The sequence below is a fragment of the Plecotus auritus genome (assembly GCF_963455305.1).
Source record: "Plecotus auritus genome assembly, chromosome: 6".
Lineage (NCBI taxonomy): Eukaryota > Metazoa > Chordata > Mammalia > Chiroptera > Vespertilionidae > Plecotus > Plecotus auritus.
Window position 1 is genome coordinate 131,929,048 of NC_137773.1, and position 22,875 is coordinate 131,951,922.

At 38.6% G+C, this 22,875-nt stretch overlaps 2 protein-coding genes across 2 annotated transcripts in view; both read left to right on the forward strand.

Moving 5' to 3' along the window:
* Positions 1–22,875, forward strand: part of DNASE1L3 (deoxyribonuclease 1L3) — a 969,732-nt gene that overhangs the window by 582,342 nt on the left and 364,515 nt on the right. The window lies entirely within an intron of this gene.
* DNAH12 (dynein axonemal heavy chain 12) overlaps positions 1–22,875 on the forward strand; it is a gene marked incomplete at both ends in the record, with an annotated part of 228,478 nt that overhangs the window by 15,565 nt on the left and 190,038 nt on the right. Inside the window, 5 exon segments of the mRNA XM_080674339.1 lie at positions 4,796–4,985; positions 5,791–5,863; positions 6,914–7,072; positions 7,291–7,486; positions 22,302–22,490. Of these exon segments, the coding sequence (XP_080530465.1) occupies positions 4,796–4,985; positions 5,791–5,863; positions 6,914–7,072; positions 7,291–7,486; positions 22,302–22,490 (807 nt within the window).

Sequence of the window (22,875 nt, forward strand, 5' to 3'; positions counted from 1 at the left end):
CCTGACAGTCCAGACTCCCCCTGTATGAGCCTGGGTCCACGGGGTTTCACCCGGGACTGGGGTTCAGTGCAGTCAGAACTGGGGTTCAGTGCAGTCGGGGGCTTCCTTCCCCCTTACACCAAAGAAAGTCAGCCAGGCTCTCAGCCGCCCTTCCTCTCTGCATGCACAAAGACCCTTTGCCGTACCTCCAATTCTCTGTGAGCTTTTCTCTTTCCTTCTAGTTGTAGAATTTTCACTCAGCCAGCTTTCCTGTGGTTCTGGATGGTGTCCATTCTGTCTTTTAGTTGTAGTTTTGAAATTGTGCGAGGCAGCAGTTTAGGTGCTTACTTATGCCGCCATCTTGGTTTCTCCTCTAAGTATTTTTTATACTTTATTTGAGATATATATTGCAAATATATTATACCAGATTATCAGTTGTCTTTTGACATTTATGACTTTTTTTTTTACACTATGCAAACATTTTTATGTAGTCAGAATTTTTCAATTATTTTTTCCCTTTAGTATCTGGAATTTGAAGCATAGAAATTTTTCTATACACTCAAGTTATAGAAAAATTTATTCTTTTTCCCCTAGTCTTTGTATAGTTTCACTGTTTAATTTAAATTCCTTTTTTTTTTTTTTTTTGGTGTGTTGGCTGTTGTCATTTTTTTTATTTTTTATTTTTTATTTTTTAAATAAATCTTTATTCAGATTATTACAATTATTTCTCCTTTTTTCCCCCATAGTTCCCCTCCAGCCATTTCCCACCCCACCTTCTGCCCTTACCTACCCCCCACTGTCCTCATCCATAGGTGTATGATTTTTGTCCAGTCTCTTTATGAACCCCCCCATACCCCTTTCCCCCTGGGAATTATCAGTCCACTCCCTTTCTATGCCCCTGATTCTATTGTATTCACCAGATTATTCTGTTCCTCAGGTTTTTAATTCACTTGATTTTTAGGTTCACTTGTTGATAGATATGTATTTGTTGTTCATAATTTTTATCTTTCCTTTTTTCTTCTTCCTCTTCTTTAAGAATACCTTTCAGCATTTCATATAATACTGGTTTGGTGGTGATGAACTCCTTTAGCTTTTTCTTGTCTGTGAAACTCTTTATCTGCCCTTCAATTCTGAATGATAGCTTTGCTGGGTAGAGTAATCTTGGTTGTAGGTTCTTGCTATTCATCACATTGAAAATTTCTTGCCACTCCCGTCTGGCCTGCATAGTTTCCGTTGAAAAGTCAGCTGACAGTCGTATGGGTGCTCCCCTGTAGGTAACTAACTGTTTTTCTCTTGCTGCTTTTAATATTCTCTCTTTGTCTTTTGCTCTTGGCATTTTAATTATGATGTGTCTTGGTGTAGTCCTCTTTGGATTCCTTTTGTTTGGGGTTCTGTGGGCTTCCTGGACTTGTAAGTCTATTTCTTTCACCAGGTGGGGGAAGTTTTCGGTCATTATTTCTTCAAATAGGTTTTCAGTATTTTGCTCTCTCTCTTCTTCTGGCACCCCCATAATTCTGATGTTGGTACGCTTGAAGTTGTCCCAGAGTCTTCTTACATTATCTTCAACTTTTTGGATTTTTTTTTTTGCTTTTTGCTTTTTCGGTTGAGTGTTTTTTGCTTCTTTGTATTTCAATTCTTTGACTTGATTTTTGTGTTCCTCTTGTCTGTTTTTGGGTCTCTGTATAATATTTTTTATTTCAGTCAGTGTATGTTTAATTTCTAGTTGGTCCTTTTTCATCTCTTCGAGGGTCTCGTTATATTTATCGGCCTTTTCTAGGATATTCTTAAAAAGCCTTATAACCGTGGTTTTGAATTCTATATCCAGTCGTTTGTTTTCCTCCATTTCTTTCGTTTGTGATCTGATTCTTAGACGCCGCATTTTCACTGCTTCCCTGAGTTGGTAGATTTGTGTGCTAGGTTTCCAATTTGGCCCCGTGGGTCTACCTCCCCAGTTAACCTGGGGTGGACACTCTTGGTGCACCCCTTTGTGGACTGTGTGTACAGCCTTGTTGTAATTAAGTCTTTATTGTTGTTGGTATCACTGGGAAGAATTGACCTCCAGGCCAGTTGGCTGTAAGGATCAGCTGTGTCTATGCTGGGAGAAGTCCGGTGCTGGAGACAGCCTTATAGGATTAGACTTGCCAAATTGCAATAGCCTCTGTGCTCTGCTTGGATGGGGTGGAGTCTCAGTCTTGGCTTCCCATCAGCCTTGCCCTTGCTAGCACGTGTGTGCCTTCAGTCCTCTGCCTTCCCGGCTCCCGATTCTCCGCCCGAGAGTCCAGACTCCCCCCACAAGAGCGTGGGTCTCCGGGGGCTCGCCTGGAACTGGGGTTCACTGCAGTCAGAACTGGGGCTCACTTCAGTCAGAACTGGTGTTCGGTGGCCTCTCACTCCCTTCCGCTAGGGAAAGCCTGTGGCAGCCTCCCGCAGCCTTTGTGCGCACTGGCGCGAGCGGACTTTCAGTCTTCCGCCTTCCCGGCTCCCGAGTCTCCGCCCGAGAGTCCAGACTCCCCCCACAAGAGCATGGGTCCCCGGGGGCTCGCCTGGAACTGGGGTTCACTGCAGTCAGAACTGGGGCTCACTTCAGTCAGAACTGGGGTTTTGTGCCGTCAGGAGCCTCTCACTCCCTTCCGCTAGGGAAAGCCTGTGGCAGCCTCCCGCAGCCTTTGTGCGCACTGGCGCGAGCGGACTTTCAGTCTTCCGCCTTCCCCGGCTCCCGAGTCTCCGCCCGAGGGTCCAGACTCCCCCCACAAGAGCGTGGGTCCCCAGGGGCTCGCCCGGAATAGGTGTTCAGTGCAGTCAGAACTGGGGTTCAATGCGGTCGGGGGCTCCCTTCCCCCTTCCGCCAGAGAAAGCCAGCCAGGCACTCCGCCGCCCTTCCTCTCTGCGCGCACAAAGACCCTTTGCCGTACCTCCAATTCTCTGTGAGCTTTTCTCCTTCCTTCTAGTTGTAGAATTTTCACTCAGCCAGCTTTCCTGTGGTTCTGGATGGTGTCCATTCTGTCTTTTAGTTGTAGTTTTGAAATTGTGCGAGGCAGCAGTTTAGGTGCTTACTTATGCCGCCATCTTGGTTTCTCCTCTAAGTATTTTTTATACTTTATTTGAGATATATATTGCAAATATATTATACCAGATTATCAGTTGTCTTTTGACATTTATGACTTTTTTTTTACACTATGCAAACATTTTTATGTAGTCAGAATTTTTCAATTATTTTTTCCCTTTAGTATCTGGAATTTGAAGCATAGAAATTTTTCTATACACTCAAGTTATAGAAAAATTTATTCTTTTTCCCCTAGTCTTTGTATAGTTTCACTGTTTAATTTAAATTCCTGAACTATTTGGAATTTATTTTTATGTATAGTGTAAGGTATTGATTACATTTATCTTTTTCCACATGCTAACCAGTTATCCCAGTACTTCATCTTTGGCCTGGCTGGTGTGGTTCAGTGGTTTATGAACCAGGAAGTCATGGTTCAATTGCCAGGGTTGCAGGCTCAATCCCCAGTAAGGGGCATGAAGGAGTCAGCCAATCAATGATTCTCGTTATTGATGTTTCTGTCTCTCTCTCCCTTCCTCTCTGAAATCAATAAAAAAAATAAATAAAAAGAAACAACATCTTTGCTCCAGTGATTTGAGATGCCACATTTACCATATACTAAAATTTCTTGTGGACTGGACCTATTTCTGGACTTACCATTTTTTACCACTGGTTAATCTATTCATGCACCTGTACTACACTGTTCTAATTAAAGAAATCTTATAGTATACTAGAGGCCCGATGCACGATTCGTGCAAAAATGGGCCTTCCTTCCCCTGGCTGCCGGCACTGCCTTTGCACTGGCCTGGAGCTGCCTTTCTGCCTTCACTGCAGCCCGGAGCCGCCTTTCCGCCTTCCCACACTGCCCAGAGGCTGGGAGTGGCTGGGGTGGTGCAGAATGCCTGCGTCGTCGCCATGGTGATGGCGCCAGCATCCCGCCCCTGGCCGCTTGGCGCCTGTGTATGCAAATTAACCCACCATCTTTGTTGGGTTAATTTGCATACTCACTCCTGGTTGGCTGGTAGGCGTCACAAAGGTACGGTCAATTTGCATCTTTCTCTTTTATTAGTGTATATTTTAATGTCTCCTAGGGCTAGTCCTTCCTTGTAGGTTTTCTTTCTCAGGGATTTCTTGGTTATTCTCACATGTTTATTTTTCCACATGAATTCTATGCTTAACTTGTCTAGTTCCATAAAAATATGTGTAGATATTTATATTAGTATTGCATTAAATTAATTTTGGCACAAACTGAAATTTTCATGATGTTAAAATGTCTTCACCAAGATCTAGTGTTGTCTTCCTATTTGTTTGTGTCTATTTTTGTTATACTCTTCACTGTTAGGGGAGAATTTATGAAATTATACTATACTTCTTTGTACCAGAATATAATCTCTAGGACAGCATGGGCTTTATATGTTTTGTTTTTACTACTGTATCCTTAGCATTTGGAATAATATCTAAATATTTGTTGAATTTGTGAATATTTGTTGAGTGAAGGAAGTTAGATAAAAGGTCTTTGTTTTGCCTTGAGAAAAGGAGAAATATACCAAGAATATTATTTAGGTGAGAACTCATCATAAATAAAGAAGAATATAAAATGGTATAGGTAGATTGTACTTTGGGTTAAAATCTTTTTATTCTGAAAATATGTTATTTTGCAATATACTAGTGTTTTTATTCTTGGGGAAAATTTTGTCTTGAGAACACAGAGCTTAGTAGTTACATTGAAATGCTACTTCATTTAGAACATTTACTTTTTTCTTACTATGTTCTCAGTTGAACTATATTTATATGAAGCAATGTGTAGAAAGTAGTCCTATAGTACCTATTCAGCAGGAATGGCTGGATCACATGTTAATGCTGGTACCTGAGTCTTTAAAGCAAGGGAAAAAAAGAGAAGAACTCCTTCAAAGTCTCATCAGTGAGGTGTCAAGTGACTTTGAAAAAAGCACGAAGAGGTATTTGGGTAAGTAATATATAGCACCTTTGCTCCCCTGCTCCTCCCAATAAAAAGCAGAAATATGAATAATGCATGTTATATATTTAGCTATATATATTCTTAAATATTATTTTTATTTAAGTATTTTGAGCCTATAATGTCAAAATATTTGCAAGTTAAGGCCATTTTTTTACTAACTTTTTATATTCTTATTAGCTAAATAGCTTTTTTAGTTTTCACTTTGTCTTTATAATTCTTGCTGCACTATGTACTGGATTATAAGATAATATTAACAGATTTGGGGAGCTTTGTTAGGGATTTAACCTTTGCAGTTTTTATTGGAATAAATTTTCTTAAGAGGCCATGCCAGTAACTTTTCAGTAGACAGAAAGAGAAAAACTGAGAACTTATTGAAGCTGTACTATATTTGAATTTACCTTCAAAGTAAGGCCAAAGTAGTATCAAAAGTGTGATTTTGTTTCAAGTAAAGGGATTTTTTTCTTATACTCATTTTAATGTACAGTAAACTGTACCATTCAATATCAAGAGTTAGAAACTTTGATTTGAGTTATAGAAAATATTTTACTATTTTATTTCTGAAGCAATCTAAAATGAGAGGAAAGTCTAGAAGTACGTATCAATATTATAAATGATTACTGGGCTCATGCTTAAAGATTATAAGCAAAGGACTATCCTAGTAAACATTTTTTTGAAATTATGAAATTCCAATTTGATGGATTCTCATTTTGTTCTCTGTAAAATGTTGGATCAAAATGTTATTGATCATCTTTAAAGGGTTTTCAAGAAATATTAATACATATATGTATTTTAGTGAAGAGTGTTCTTGTGAAACCTCCAGTTAAGTGGCTTGAAGATGATGGAGGTCCTTTACCTGAATTCCCTGTGTGAGTAAATTATTTTAAAAACAATGCTGCACTTAGGTTTTGATAATAGATTGAAAATAAGCTGATCTTGCCCTGGTTGGTTTGGCTCAGTGGATAGAGCGTCAGCCTGCGGACTGAAAGGTCCGAGTTTGATTCCAGTTAAGGGCACATGCCCCGGTTGTGGGCAATCCCCAGTGGGGGGCATGAGGTAGTCGATCAGTGATTCTCTCTCATCACTGATGTTTCCATCTCTCTCTCTCTCTCTCCCTTCCTCTCTGAAATCAATAAAAATATTTAAGAAAAAGAAAATAAACTGATCTTATATTTAAGTCTACAGCTGTGAAACTCAACGGTATTTTGAACACACCTAAAAAAATAGTACTACTGCTGTTTTTTCTTTCTCCCCCAAAGTATCCTCTATACTGTACTTATCTAGTTTTAGTCTATACAATTAGGGGAACTTATATGGATGCACAGTTCAGTTTGACTTTAAGTGAGCTTGGTGTATGCCAAATAGATTTCTCCATCCTTTCTTCCAAGTACTAAGGACTGTGTTGATTTATCTCTGCCCAAGGTAACTGAACCAGAGCACAGTGGAAGTTAGCAGGGTACACATACCTGGCCCATCAGCCTTCCTTGCCCACAAATGATCTCTGTTCTCAGTATAGTGGTTAGCAGTGGGGAAAGAGGTAGGGGGTGTATGAAGAGAGTAAAGGGAGTCAAATATTTGGTGATAGAAGACTAGACTTAGGGTGGTGAGCACACAATGGAATATACAGAATCTGTATTATAAAGTTGTACACCTGAAACAATGTTATTAATCAATGTTACTCCAATAATTTAATTTAAAAATTTAAATGACCTCTGTTCTCTCTGAAGATAATGCACTTTCAAAATCTTGATGTATTTTTATTACATGCATATTCCCTAAGGCTTCCATGGCTGACCACATTTCCCTCTTCTCAATCCCCAGTTTTCTCTCTTTAATATTAATTCCATGTCATAAATATTATTCCTAAAATTAAGAGTATATTGTTTGAATTCTGTTTAACATGGTGTATTGCTTTCCAGAGGCCTGGATTATTCCAATCCTTGGCATTCTAGCTATGTGCAGGCAAGAAATCAAATACTATCTAATTTGCACATTGTTCATCCAATTATGAACATGTTACTGGACCTTGGTTACAAGACATTTGCTAATACAGTTTTGCTGGACTTAACAGGAATTAGGTAAAAGCCATATTTATTAATTAAAATTTAAAATGTGAATGTCTTCTGTTTGAGTCTTTGTATTTTTGACTATATAATTTTTAAAACTTGTTGACAAATCTTCAGAACTTTTCTTTAGATTTCAAAAAATTTTAGATTTCTTATTTGTTTTAACAATTACATATCAAGACCAGTATCTATCATTTGCTTTAAAATCATTTTTATTTTTCTCATAATAGAGCTAAAGGCCCAATTGATTGTGAATCACTGAAAAATGATCTATCTATACAAGCTAGGAAGGCAGAAGAGAAGATAATGAACACATGGTATCCAAAGGTTATAAATCTTTTTACCAAGAAGGAAGCTCTTGAAGGCATTAAACCTGAAAAGTTGGATTCATTTTATAACTGTGTTTCAACACTTATGTCAAATCAGGTAAATGTGTTTTATGTATTTTAAGTGATAATGTTATTAAAATTAGTTTCGTATTTTAAATATATATATTTACAGAGAGGAAGGGAGAGGAATAGAGAGTTAGAAACATCGATGAGAGAGAAACATCAATCAGCTGCCTCCTTCACACCCTCTACTGGGGATGTGCCAGCAACCAAGGTACATGCCCTTGACTGGAATCAAACCTGGGACTAGGAGAAGCGGAGGACCGAATTAGTAAATTAGAAGACAGGGAAGCAAAACACACCCAAACTGAACTGCAATTGGAGAAAAAAATTAAAGGCAGGAGAAGAGCCTAAGGGAGCTATGGGACAACATGAAATGAAGCAACAAATAAATAATAGGGGTACCAGAACAACAGGAAGAGGAACAAGGGTTAGAAAACCTATTTGGGAGGAGAAACCAAGATGGCAGCATAGGTAAACACCTAAACTGCTGCCTCGCACAACAATTTCAAAACTACAACTAAAAGACAAAACGGACATCATCCAGAACCACAGGAAGGCTGGCTGAGTGGAAATTGTACAACTAGAAGGAAAGAGAAAAGCATACTGAGACTCAGAGGAGCTGCAGGAGGCAGAGGTACTGAGACGCGCACATGGAGAGGACTAGCAACTGAGTGCACGGCTGGCTTTCTCAAGCGGGAGGGAGACAAAAGCTCCCGACTGCACTGAACTCCAGTTCTGGGTGAGACTCTGGGGACCCAGACTCATACAGGGTGAAACCGAACTGTCAGGAAAGAGAAAAGCACACTGAGACTCAGAGGAAATGCGGAAGGCAGAGGTACCGAGGTGTGCATGCAGAGAGGGTGGGCAACTGAATGCATGGCTGGCTTTCTCAAGTAGGAGGGAGACAAAAGCTCCCGACTGCACTGAACTCCAGTTCCGGGTGAGACTCTGGGGATCCAGACTCATTCGGGGAGAAACTGGACTGTCGCAGCGGGCAGAACTCGAGGGCGACTTTCTCTCAGAGGTGCTTGCAGCGATTACCATGGGACACTGAGACACAGGGGCCTCATAGGGCAGGGCTGATGGGAAACCAATGTTGTCTGCTCAGCCCTGAGACTCCGCCCCATCCAAGCTGAGCACAGAGGCTTTTGCAAGTCTTGTCTGATAAGGGTGTCTCCAGCACAGAAGTTCTCCCAGCGTAGACACAGCTGATTCTCACAGCCAACTGGCCTGGAGGTCAATTCCTCCCAGTGATACCAAAAACAACAAGGCTTAACTACAACAAGACTGTGCACACAGCCCACAAAGGGGTGCACCAAGAATGTCCACCTCAGGTAACTGGGGAGGCTGAGCCTCTGGGCCCTATAGGACACCTACCACACAAAGCTACTCTACCAACTCACAGAAGCAGCGAAAATGTGGAGACAAAGAAACAGATCATAAATGAAAGAAATGGAGGAAAACAAATGACTGGATATAGAGTTCAAAACCACATAATAAGGTTTTTTAAGAATTTCTAGAAAATGCTGATAAATTTAGCGAGACCCTTGAGGATATGAAAAAGGACCAACTAGAAATTAAGCATACACTGACTGAAATAAAAAATATTATACAGAGATCTAACAACAGACTAGAGGATCGCAAGAATCAAGTCAAAGAGTTGAAATACAAAGAAGCAAAAAACACTCAGCCGGAAAGCAAAAAGAAAAAAGAATCCAAAAATATGAAGATAGTGTAAGATGCCTCTGGGACAACTTCAAGCATACCAAAATCCGAATTATGGGGGTGCCAGAAGAAGAGAGAGAGCAAGATACTGAAAACCTATTTGAAGAAATAATGACCGAAAACTTCCCCCACCTGGTGAAAGAAATAGACTTACAAGTCCAGGAAGTGCACAGAACCCCAAACAAAAGGAATCCAAAGAGGACCATACCAAGACACATCATATTTAAAATGCCAAGATCAAAAGACAAAGAAAAAATATTAAAAGCAGCAAGAGAAAAACAGTTAATTACCTACAAGGGAGCACCCATACGACTGTCAGCTGATTTCTCAACAGAAACTATGCAGACCAGATGGGAGTGGCAAGAAATATTCAAAGTGATGAATAGCAAGAACCTACAACCAAGATTACTCAACCCAGCAAAGCTGTCATTCAGAATTGAAGGGCAGATAAAGAGCGTCATAGATAAGAAAAAGCTAAAGGAGTTCATCACCACCAAACCAGTATTATATGAAATGCTGATAGGTATTCTTTAAGAAGAGGAAGAAGAAGAAAAAGGTAAAGGTAAAAATTATGAACAACAAATACATGTCTATCAACAAGTGAATCTAAAAATCAAGTGAATTAAAAATCTGAGGAACAGAATAAACTGGTGAATATAATAGAATCTCGGCATAGAAAGGGAGTGGACTGACAGTTCTTGGAGGAAAAGGGGTGTGGGGCTGCGTGAAGAGACTGGACAAAAATCATACACCTATGGATGAGGACAGTGGGGGATGGTACGGGCAGAGGGTGGGGTGGGAACCGTGTGGAGAGGAGCTATGGGGGGTGGAAAAAGAGGAACAATTGTAATAATCTGAACAATAAAGATTTATTAAATTAAAAAAAACATTTATCAACATTTTTTCTTTTTTAAAAATATTTTTTATATTTCTTTATTGATTAAGGTATTACATATGTGTTCTTATTCTCCCATTACCCTCCACCTCCCATTCATGACCCTACCCCCCTATTGTCTGTGTCCATTGATTAGGCTTATATTCATGCATATAAGTCCTTTGGTTGATCTCTCCCCCTTCCTCCACCCCTTCCCTGAGGTTTCACGTTCTGATTGATGTTTCTCTGTCTCTGGATCTATTTTTGTTCATCAATTTATGTTGTTCATTATATTCCACAAATGAGTGAGATCATGTGATATTTATCTTTCTCTGCCTGGCTTATTTCACTTAGTATAATGCTCTCCATCTCCATCCATGTTGTTGCAAATGGTAAGAACTCCTTCATTTTTTACCGCAGCGTAGTATTCCATTGTGTAGATGTACCACAGTTTTTTAATTCACTCATCTGCTGATGGGCACTAAGGCTGTTTCCAAATCTTAGCTATGGTGAATTGTGCTGCTATGAACATAGGGGTACCTATATCCTTTCTGATTGGTGTTTCTAATTTCTTGGGATATATTCCAAGAAGTGGGATCACTGGGTCAAATGGGAGTTCCATTTTTAGTTTTTTGAGGAAACTCTGTACTGTTCTCCACAGTGGCTACACCAGTCTGCATTCCCACCAGCAGTGCATGAGGGTTCGTTTTTCTCCACATCCTCGCCAGCACTTGTCATTTGTTGATTTGTTGATAATAGCCATTTTGACAGGTGTGAGATGGTACCACATTGTTGTTTTGATTTGCATCTCTCTGATGATTAGTGACTTTGAGCATGTTTTCATATGTCTTGGCCTTCCTTCTGTCCTCTTTTGAAAAGTGTCTATTTAGATCAGTTGGCCATTTTTTGATTGGGTTGTTTATCTTCTTTTTGTTAAGCTGCATGAGTTCCCTGTAAATGTTGGAGATTAAATTCCTATCGTTGATATGATTGGTAAATATGTTCTCCCATGCAGTGGGCTTTCTTGTTGTTTTATTGATGGTCTCCTTTGCTGTGCAAAAGCTTTTTATTTTGATGTGGTCCCATTTGTTTCTTTTCTCTTTAGTTTCCATTGCCCTAGGAGCAGTATCAGTGAAGAAATTGCTTCGGCATATGTCAGAGATTTTTCTGGCAGTGGATTCCTTTAGGATTTTTATGGTTTCTCATCATATGTTTAAGTCCTTTATCCATTTTGAGTTTATTTTTGTGTATGGTGTAAGTTGGTGATCTAGTTTCATTTTTTTGCATGTATCTGTCCAATTTTCCCAACACCATTTATTGAAGAGACTGTCTTGACTCCATTCTTTGTTCATGCCTCCTTTGTCAAATATTAATTGAGCATAGTGGTTTGGGTTGATTTCTGGGTTCTCTATTCTATTCCATTGATCTCTATGTCTGTTCTTGTGCCCTTATCAGGCAGTTTTGAGAATAGTGGCTTTGTAATACAGCTTGAAATCTGGTATTGAGATCCCACTTACTTTGTTATTCTTTCTCAGGATTGCTGTGGCTATTCGGGGTCTTTTTTTATTCCAGATGAATTTTTGGAGTGTTCTTTCCAGGTCTGTGAAATATGCCGTTGGTGTTTTAATGGGGAGTGCATTGAATCTATAGATTGCTTTGCGTAGTATGGACATTTTAATGATGTTGATTTTACCAATCCATGAACATGATATGTTCTTCCATCTGTTTAGGTCTTCCTCTATCTTTTTTTTCAGTGTCCTGTAGTTTTCCGCGTATAAGTCTTTTACCTCCATAGTTAAGTTTATTCCTAGGTATCTTAATTTTTTTGGTGCAATGGTAATTTGGACTGCTTTTTTAGTCTCTCTTTCTGTAAGTTCATTATTGGTGTATAGAAATGCCATAGATTTCTTGGCATTAATTTTGTATCTTGCTACATTGCCGAATTCATTTACTAAGTCTATTAGTTTTTTGATGGAGTCTTTCGGTGTTTTATGTACAATATCATGTCATCTGCAAATAAGGACAACTTTACTTCTTATTTCCAATTTGGATGCCTTTTATTTCTTCTTCTTGTCTAATTGCAATGGCTAATACTTCCAGTACTATGTCAAACAGGAGTGGTGAGAGTGGGTATCCCTGTCTTGTTCCTGTTCTTAGGGGATATGGTTTTAGTTTTTGCCCATTGAGTATGATGTTAGCTGTGGGTTTATCATATATAGCTTTTATTATGTTGAGGTGTGATCTTTCTATTCCCACCTTGTTGAGAGTTTTTATCAAGAAAGGGTGTTGGATTTTGTCAAAAGCTTTTTCTGCATCAATTGATATGACTATGTGGTTTTTATCTCTCAGTTTGTTTATGTGATGTATCACGTTTATTGATTTGTGGATATTGTACCATCCTTGCATCCCCAGGATAAATCCTACTTGGTCATGGTGTATGATCTTTCTGATGTAGTGCTGGATTCAATTTGCTAGAATTTTGTTGAGGATTTTGGCATCTACATTCATGAGGGATATTGGCCTGTAATTCTCTGTCATTGTGTTGTCTTTATCTGGTTTTGGTATTAGGGTGATGTTTGCTTCATAGAATGAGCTTGGAAGTGTTCCTTCCTCTTGAATTTTTTGAGATAGTCTGAGGAGGATAGGTTTTAGTTCTTCCTTGAATGTTTGGTAAAACTCCCCTGTGAAGCCGTCTGGCCCCAAGCTTTTGTTTGCTGGAAGCTTTTTGATGACTGCTTCAATTTCTTCCATAGTTATTGGCCTATTGAGATGTTTAGATTCTTCCTGATTGAGTTTTGGAAGGTTATATTTTTCTAGGAATATGTCCATTTCTTCCAGGTTGTCTAGTTTGTTGGAATAGAGTTGTTCATAGTATTTTTTAACAATCCTTTGTATTTCGGTGGGGTCTGTTGTTATTTCACCTCTTTCATTTCTGATTTTGTTTATTTGGGTCCTCTCTCTTTGCTTCTTGGTGAGCCTGGCTAGCGGTTCATCAATCTTGTTTATCCTTTCAAAGAACCAGCTCTTGGTTTTGTTGATCTTTTGTATTTTTTTTTTTTTTGCCTTAATGTCGTTTATCTTTGCCATGATCTTTATTATCTCCTTCCTTCTGCTTACACTGGGCTTTTCTTGTTGCTCTCTTTCTAACTCTGAGTTGTAGGGTTAGGTAATTTATTACCATTGTTTGTTGTTTTTTGCAGTAGGCTTATAGAGCTATGAACTTCCCTCTCAAGACTGCTTTCGCTGTGTCCCATAGATTTTGGATTGTTGTGTTTTCATTGTCATTTGTTGCCATGATGTTTTTTATTTCTTCCTTGATCTCTCTGGTAACCCAGTCATTGTTTAATAGCATGCTGTTTAGTTTCCATGTGTTTGATTTTTTTTATTGTACTTGATTTCCAGTTTTATGCCACTGTGATCTGAGAAGATGCTTGATATGATTTCTATCTTCTTGAATTTGAAGAGACTTTGCCTATGTCTCAACATATGTTCTATCTTTGAAAATGACCCATGTGCACTTGAGAAGAATGTATATTCTATGGCTTTTGGGTGAAATGTTCTGAAGATGTCAATTAATTCCATCTGTTCTAGTGAGTCATTTAGGATTGATGTTTCTTTGCTGATTTTTTGTTTATATACTGTGGCTTTGGGGTGAAATGTTCTGAAGATGTCAATTAATTCCATCTGGTCTAGTGAGTCATTTAGGATTGATGTTTCTTTGCTGATTTTTTGTTTAGAGGATTTGTCCAATGGTGATAGTGGGGTATTAAAGTCTCCTACTATGATTGTATTGCTTCAATCTCTCCTTTGATATCTTCCAGGAGTTTTTTTTTATGTATTTGGGTGCTCCTGTATTGGGTGCGTATATGTTTACCAGTTATTTCTTCTTTTTGGATTGCTCCCTTTAGTGTTATGAAGTGGCCTTCCTTATCTGACTTTGAGATCTAATTTGTCAGATATAGGTATTGCTACCCCAGCTTTTTTTTCATTTCCATTCGCCTGAAAAACTTTTTTCCATCCCTTCACCCTCAGTCTGTGTGCGTCTTTTTTTCTGAGTTGAGTTTCTTGTAGACAGCAGATATATGGGTTGTGTTTTCTTATCCAATCCATTACCCTGTGTCTTTTGATTGGGGCATTTAATCCCTTTACATTTAAAGTTATTATTGATAGGTACTTATTTGTCGCCATTTTTATTCTTTACCCATGTGTTCCTTCTTCGCTTCCTATTTCTTTTTTTCTTTCTTTTTTTTTTTTACAGCAGACCCTTTAGCATTTCTTGCATTGCTGGTTTGGTGGTAATAAATTTCCTTAGTCCTTTTTTGTCTGTGAAGGTCCTGATTTCACCTTCAATTTTGATTGATAGCCTTGCTGGGTACAGTATTGTTGGATTCAGACCCTTCCTTTGCATCATGACTTTGTATATTTCATTCCATTCCCTTCTGGCCTGATGAGTTTCTGTTGAGAAATCAGTTGCTAGTCTGATGGGGGTTCCTTTGTATGTAACTTTCTGTCTCTCTCTGGCCGCTTTTAAGATTCTTACTTTGTCATTGGTGTTTGCCAATTTAATTATAATGTGCCTTGGTGTCGGTCTTTGGGGTTTATTTTGCTTGGGACTCTGTGAGCTTCTTGGATTTGTGTGGGTTTTTTCTTCCCTATATCAGGGAAGATTTCTGTCATTATTTCTTCAAACAAATTTTCTATTCCATGCTCAGTTTCCTCTCCTTCTGGAACCCCTATTATGCGGATGTTGTTTTGTTTTGTGGTGTCCCAAAGTTCCCTTAGGCTCTTCTCCTGCTTTTTAATTTTTTTTTCTAGAAGCTGCTCTACTTGGGTATTTTTTTCTACCTTGTCTTCTAGCTCACTGAGGCGGTCCTCTGCTTCTTCTATCTACTGTTGATGCTTTTTGTTGAGTTCTTTACAGCAGCGATGTCATTTTTCACTTCTTCTTGGCCCTTCTTCTTTTCCTCTTGGTTCTTACTCATATTGTAGAATTGGTCTTCAATTCTTTTCAGCCACCTTATGACCATTTCTCTGAATTCTTTCTCTGACAGGTTGCTTGCCTCCATTTCGTTTACTTCATTTTCTGGTGATGCCTGCTTTTCTTTCATAAGCGGGCTGTTTCTTTGTCTCCCCATGGTCTCTCTTCTCCGGGTGTCTGGTTATGTAGTTCTCTCTCTCATTATCCCAGGCGAAATCTGACCTTTCCATGGTGGAGTGTAGAGTTCCTCTGAATCCGCGTGTTTGCACCAATTGGGGACCGGTGCTCTGGGGTTTGCAGCTGTTTGGTGGGTGCTGCTGTTGTAGTTTTTCAGGTTTCCAATAACATCCACTTTCCCCTTGAAGATGCCGTGGTCTCCGCCTCTGATCCCATGGCTCTGGGAGGGAACCCAGCAGCAGTGGGGCTGCCTGGTCAGGGGAGCCCCGTCCAGCAGTCTCCCACCTTCTCCTGGAGTATAGCTGTCCCTTACCTCACCAATAGTCACTCCTCATGCGACCCTCAGCTCTTCTTTCTATCTACTCCGGGACAAGGCTCGGGACACGTCTGTCTATTCCGCCACCATTTTTTCTCTCTCTACCTCAACATTTTTTCCATACTAGAACTTAAATGTTACACTGTATAAGGGAGTTTGTTTTTTGTTTTTAAGTAAATATACTCTTGGGGGGAAAAAAAGAAAACCTATTTGAAGAAATAATGTCAGAAAACTTCCCTGAGGTGGGCAAGAAAAAAAGTCACACAAGCACAGAGAGTCCCAAACAAGATGAACCCAAAAAGACCCACACCAAGACACATGATAAGTACGATCACAAATGTTCACGACAAAGAGAGAATCTTAAAGGCTGCAAGAGAGAGACAGAAAGTTACATATAAGGGATCTCCCATTAGATTATCAAATGATTTCTCAACAGAAACACATCAGACCAGAAAATAATGGAAGGACATTTATAAAGTGATGCAAAGCAAGGGACTGAATCTAAGAATACTCTATCCAGCAAGGCTATCATTCAAAATTGAAGGGGAAATAAGGAGCTTCACAGACAAAAAAAGGCTAAGGGAGTTTATTACTTTCAAGCCAGCAATGCAAGAAATGCTAAAGGGACTGGTATAAAAAGAAGAAATAAAAAGGCAAGAAGGAAAACAGGCACACAAAAAAAATGGCTACAAACAAGTATCTTTCAATAATAACTTTAAACATAAATGAACTAAATGCTCCAATCAAAAGACATTGAGTGGCCAAAACTGGTTTGGCTCAGTGGATAGAGCGTCAGCCTGCGGACTGAAAGGTCCCGGGTTCGATTCCGGTCAAGGGCATGTAACTTGGTTGCGGGCACATCCCCAGTAGGAGGTGTGCAAGAGGCAACTGATCGATGTTTCTCTCTCATTGATGTTTCTGACTATCTATCCCTCTTCCTTCCTCTCTGTAAAAAATCAATAAAATATATTTAAAAAAAAAAAAAAAAAGAATACACCTGGAAAAGCTGATGACTATTCTATTAAAAAAAAAAAAAAAAGACATTGAGTGGCTGAATGGATAAAAAAAACATGACCCATATATATGCTACAAGAAACCCACCGCAGAACAAGGTATTCACACAGACTGAAAGTGAAGGGATGGAAAAATATCTTTTAGGCAAATGGAAATGAAAAAAAAAAAAGCTGGGTAGCAATACTTATATCTGACAAAATAGACCTCAAAGTGAAGGCCATGACAAGAGATAAGGAAGGCCAATTCATAATACTAAAGGGAGCAACCCAACAAGAAGAAATAACCCTGATAAACATATATGCACCCAATGCAGGAGCACCCAAATACATAAAAAAAACTCCTGTAAGATATCAAGGGAGAGATCGACAACAATAATATCATAGTAGGGGACTTTAATACACCACTGACATCACTGGATAAATACTCTAGACAAAAAAAAAAAATCAGCAAAGAAACATCAATCCTAAATGACTCACTAGATCAGATGGACCTAATTGACATCTTCAGAACATTTCACCTCAAAGCCACGGAATATACGTTCTTCTCAAGTGCACATGGGACATTTTCAAAAATGGACCACATATTGAGTCACAAGCAAAGTTTCCCCAAATTTAAGAAGATTGAAATAATATCAAGCATTTTCTCAGACCACAATGGCATAATATTAGAAATAAACTACAATAAAAACAATCAAAAATTCAACCACTTGGAAGCTGAATAGCATGCTATTAAACAATGATTGTGTTACCAAAGATATCAAAGAAGAAATTAAAAACATCCTGGAAACTAATGACTATAAAAACACAACAATCCAATGTCTATGGGATACAATGAAAGCAGTCCTGAGAGGGAAGTTTATAGCTCTACTGGCCTACCTCAAAAAAAAGAAAAAATGGTAATAAGTCATCTAACTCTACAACTGAAAGAATTAGAAAGAGAGCAACAAGAAAAGCCCAGTGTAAGCAGAAGGAAGGAGATAAAGATCAGAGCAGAAATGAATGACATAGAGACAGAAAAAACAACAACAATACAAAAGATCAAAGAAACCAAGAGCTGGTTCTTTGAAAGGATAAAAAAAATTGATGAACCTCTAGCCAGGCTCACCAAGAAGCAAAGAGAGAGGACCCAAATAAACAAAATCAGAAATGAAAGAGGTGAAATAACAACAGACCCCACCGAAATACAAAGGATTGTTAAAAAATACTATGAACAACTCTATTCTAACAAACTAGACAACCTGGAGGAAATGGACATATTCCTAGAAAAATACAACCTTCCAAAACTCAATCAGGCAGATTCTAAACATCTCAATAGGCCAATAACTATGGAAGAAATTGAAGCAGTCATCAAAAAGCTTCCAGCAAACAAAAGCTTGGGGCCAGACGGCTTCACAGGGGAGTTTTACCAAACATTCAAGGAAGAACTAAAACCTATCCTCCTCAGACTATCTCAAAAAATTCAAGAGGAAGGAACACTTCCAAGCTCATTCTATGAAGCAAACATCACCCTAATACCAAAACCAGATAAAGACAACACAATGACAGAGAATTACAGGCCAATATCCCTCATGAATATAGATGCCAAAATCCTCAACAAAAATCTAGCAAATCAGATCCAGCACTACATCAGAAAGATCATATACCATGACCAAGTAGGATTTATCCTGGGGATGCAAGGATGGTACAATATCTGCAAATCAATAAACGTGATACATCACATAAACAAATTGAGAGATAAAAACATAGTCATATCAGTTGATGCAGAAAAAACATTTGACAAAATCCAACACCCTTCCTTGATAAAAACTCTCAGCAAGTTGGGAATAGAAGGATCATACCTCAACATAATAAAAGCCATATATGACAAACCCACACCCAACATCATACTCAGTGGGCAAAAACTAAAACCATATCCCCTAAGAACAGGAACAAGTCGGGGATGCCCACTCTCACCACTCCTGTTTGACATTGTTCTGGAAGTACTAGCCATTGCAATCAGACAACAAGAAGAAATAAAAGGCATCCAAATTGGAAAAGAAGTAAAACTGTCTTTATTCGCTGATGACATGATACTGTACACAGAAAACCCTAAAGACTCCATCAAAAAATTATTAGACTTAATAAATGAATTTGACAATGTAGCAGGATACAAAATTAATGCCAAGAAATCTATGGCATTTCTATACACCAATAATGAACTTACAGAAAGAGAGACTAAAAAAGCAATCCCAATTACCATCGCACCAAAAAAATTAAGATACCTAGGAATAAATTTAAGGAGGTAAAAGACCTATATGCAGAAAACTACAGGACACTGAAAAAAGAGATAGAGGAAGACATAAACAGATGGAAGAACATACTGTGTTCATGGATTGGTGGAAGAAACATCATTAAAATGTCCATACTACTCAAAGCAATCTATAGATTCAATGCATTCCCCATTAAAATGCCAATGGCATATTTCACAGACCTAGAACGAATGTTCCAAAAATTCATCTGGAATAAAAAAAGACCCTGAATAGATGCAGCAATCCTGAGAAAGAAGAATAAAGTAGGTGGGATCTTAATACCAGATATCAAGCTGTATTACAAAGCTATGGTTCTCACAACAGTCTGATACTGGCACAAGAACAGACATATAGATCAATAGAATAGAATAGCGAACCCTGAAATCGACCCAAACCACTATGTTCAATATTCGACAAAGGAGGCATGAACATACAATGGAGTCAAGACAGTCTCTTCAATAAATGGTGTTGGGAAAATTGGACAGATACATGCAAAATAATGAAACTAGACCACCAACTTACACCATACACAAAAATAAACTCAAAATGGATAAAGGACTTAAACATAAGAAAGGAAACCATAAAAATACTAGAGGAATCCACAGGCAGCAAAATCTCAGACATATGCCGAATCAATTTCTTCACTGATACTGCTCCTAGGGCAATTTGAACTAAAGAGAAAAGAAACAAGTGGGACTACATCAAAATAAAATGCTTTTACACAGCAAGAGAAACCATCAACAAAACAACAAGAAAGCCCACTGCATGGAAGAACATATTTGCCAATGTTATCACCAATAAGGGTTTAATATCCAACATTTACAGGGAACTCATACAACTTAACAAAAGGAAGATAAACAACCCAATAAAAAATGGGCAATGGACCTAAATAGATACTTTTTGAAAGAAGACAGAAGGAAGGCCAATAGACATATGAAAACATGCTCGAAGTCACTAATCATCCGAGAGATGCAAATCAAAACAACAATGCAGTACCATCTCACACCTGTCAGAATGGCAAACATCAACAAATCAACAAATGACAAGTCCTGGCAAGGATACAGAAGAAAAAAAAACAACCCTCGTGTACTGCTGGTGGGAATGCAGACTGGTGCAGCCACTCAATGGAGAACAGTATGGAGTTTTCTCGTAAAACAAAAAATGGAACTCCCATTTGACCCAGTGATCCCACTTCTTGGAATATATCCCAAGAAACTAGAAACACCAATAAGAAAGGATATATAGGTACCCCTATGTTCATAGCAGCACAATTAACCATAGCTAAGATTTGGATACAGCCTAAGTGCCCATCAGCAGATGAGTGGTTTAAAAAACTGTGGTACATCTACACAATGGAATACTACGCTGCGGTAAAAAAGAAGTTCTTACCATTTGCTACAACATGGATGGATGCTAAGTGAAATAAGCCAGGCAGAGAAAGATAAATATCACATGATCTCACTCATTTGTGGATAATGAACAACATAAATTGATGAACAAAAATAGCTCCAGAGACAGAGAAACATCAATCAGAACGTGAAACCTCAGGGAGGGGTGAGGGAAGGGGGAGAGAGCAACCAAAGGACTTGTATGCATGCATATAAGCCTAACCAATGGACACAGACAATGGCGGGGGGTGGTGAGGGCATGAGTGAGGGGATTGGGAGGGTAATGCGGGGATTAGGACACACATATAATACCTTAATCAATCAAGAAATTTTAAAAAAGTCCCCCCCCAAAAAAAACCATGACCTCTTGGTTCATAGGTCGAGACTCAACCACTGAGCCAAATTGGCCAGGTGAGATGAGGAACATTTTGAAGATCTTTTAGATCTATATTTGTCTGTTTGGGTAAATTTCCAAACAGTTGGTTAATGATAAGAATACACTAGAAGCCCTGTGCAGGAATTTGTGCACTGGTGGGGTCCAGTTGGACTGCCCCAATGGGGGCCGATCAGGCCAGGCCAGCTGGGGGGAGGGGACATGGGAGGTTAGCTGGCCAGCCTTGCCTCTGATAGGGGTATGAGGGGGCCGATTGGGGGAGGGGCGGCCAGGGAGAGGAACCACCTCTCCCATCAGGCTGGTTGGCTGGCAGCAGTGCGTGTCCTAGCAACTAGTTGTTCCAGTCATTCCGGTTGTTTCAGCGTGCTGGTTGCTTGGCTTTTATATATATATATATATATATATATATATATATATATATATATATATATATATATATGTATGTATATATGTATATATATATATACACACACACATATACATATATATATATATATATATATATATATATATATATATATATACACATACATACATATATATATATGTATTTCATACTTTGGTCATGTATTGTGCACATTTCTAAGTTACAATAGCTTCACCCTAAACAAATGGTGTGCTGGAAATTTGGCTCTCCAGAAACAACAATAACAACAACCACTCTGATTTGTAGTGTTTGCTAATTTCCATGGCATAAATATTCCCACCATGATGATTTTCAAGCATCCAAAGATTTAGTAATGGGCTCACAAAATTTATGAATATTGAACAATTGGCTCTTGTGACAATAGCAGCTAGCTGTATCTTTACCAATGCTCCTCACCCCATGTACATGTCATCCCATGACACCCTCACCCTCAGGGTCAGGGGTCCCCTACCCTCAGTCTTCACCATGTTTTTGGTCTTCTGAAATGTTTTCTGTATTAGGGTCAAAATTACTAGAGTGTGGAAGATGCTGAGTTGCCATTTTAAGATTGTTGATATTCTATAAAAATATGAAAGTTTGCATATATTTTTTCATTTATTATTTTAGACTACATTTATTCAGAACATACTGTGCGGCCCTGACAGGTGGCTCAGTTGGTTGGAGTGTCATCCCATACACCAAAATGGTTGTGGGTTCATTTCCTGGTCAGGGTACATACCTAGGTTGTGGGTTTGATCCTGGGTCAGTTGCTAATGGGAGGCAACTGATCAATGTTTCTCTCTCTCTCTCTCTCTCTCTCTCTCCCTCTCTCCCCCTTTCTCTCTAAAATCAATAAAAACATATCCTCGGGTGAGGATTTAAAAAAAGAGCCCTGGCTGGCATTGCTCAGTGGTTAGAGTGTCTCCCCACATACCTAAAGGTTTTGTGTAGGATTCTTGGTCAAGGGCATGAACCTGGATTGCAGGTTTACTCTCCACACCTGTTTGGGGTGCGTGCAGGAGGCAACCAGTGGATGTCTCTCTCACATCGATGTTTCTCTCTCTTTCTCTCTCTTCTCCCAACCCTCACTCCTTTCCACTCTCTCTGAAGAGCAATGGAAAAAATGTCCTTAGGTGAGGATTAACAACAACAATAAAAGAACATATGTGCTGAAAGAAGATAATTTTCAGGACTAAATGGATTGATAGAATAACTTAATTATAGACTTATTTTAGTTAAAGGTTGAACTTGTACTTTTAAAAATTAATAGTAATTTATACTATCATGCAGATAAAGGATCTCTTAAAGAGAACTGTAGAAGGATTTGTAAAACTCTTTGACCAAGAAGATGAACGAGGGCTGCCAATATTTAAGATGGAATTGACATTTGATGATGATAAAATGGAATTTTACCCTACCTTTCAAGATTTGGAAGATGTTGTTTTTGGTTTGGTAGAAAGAATAGCTGAAGCTCTGCAGGTATTACTTCATCCTTATCTATCAGGTTTCTTTATATGGCTCTTTTTCAACATTTTAAATTGAGTTGAAGCTCCATAAAGTATTTATATACATAAAATGTAACAACTCTTTATTTCCATACTCCCAGTTATTTTACGTTAAAATAAAGTGCTTTGTCTTTGAGAAAGTCTTCTGGTTGAAGATAACGTTTGCTCTTAGAAGTCTTATTGTAGTTATGACATTTTTATGCATGTCTCAACTTCCCTACTGAGTTGTTAGCTACTTATGTACATGATCCAAGTTATGTTTGTTTTTTTCTAGAACTTTCTAGTATAGTCACTTTGACATTATACTTTCTCAATAAATATTTGTTGAGTGATAGAAAACTAACCCAACTTAAGTTTTA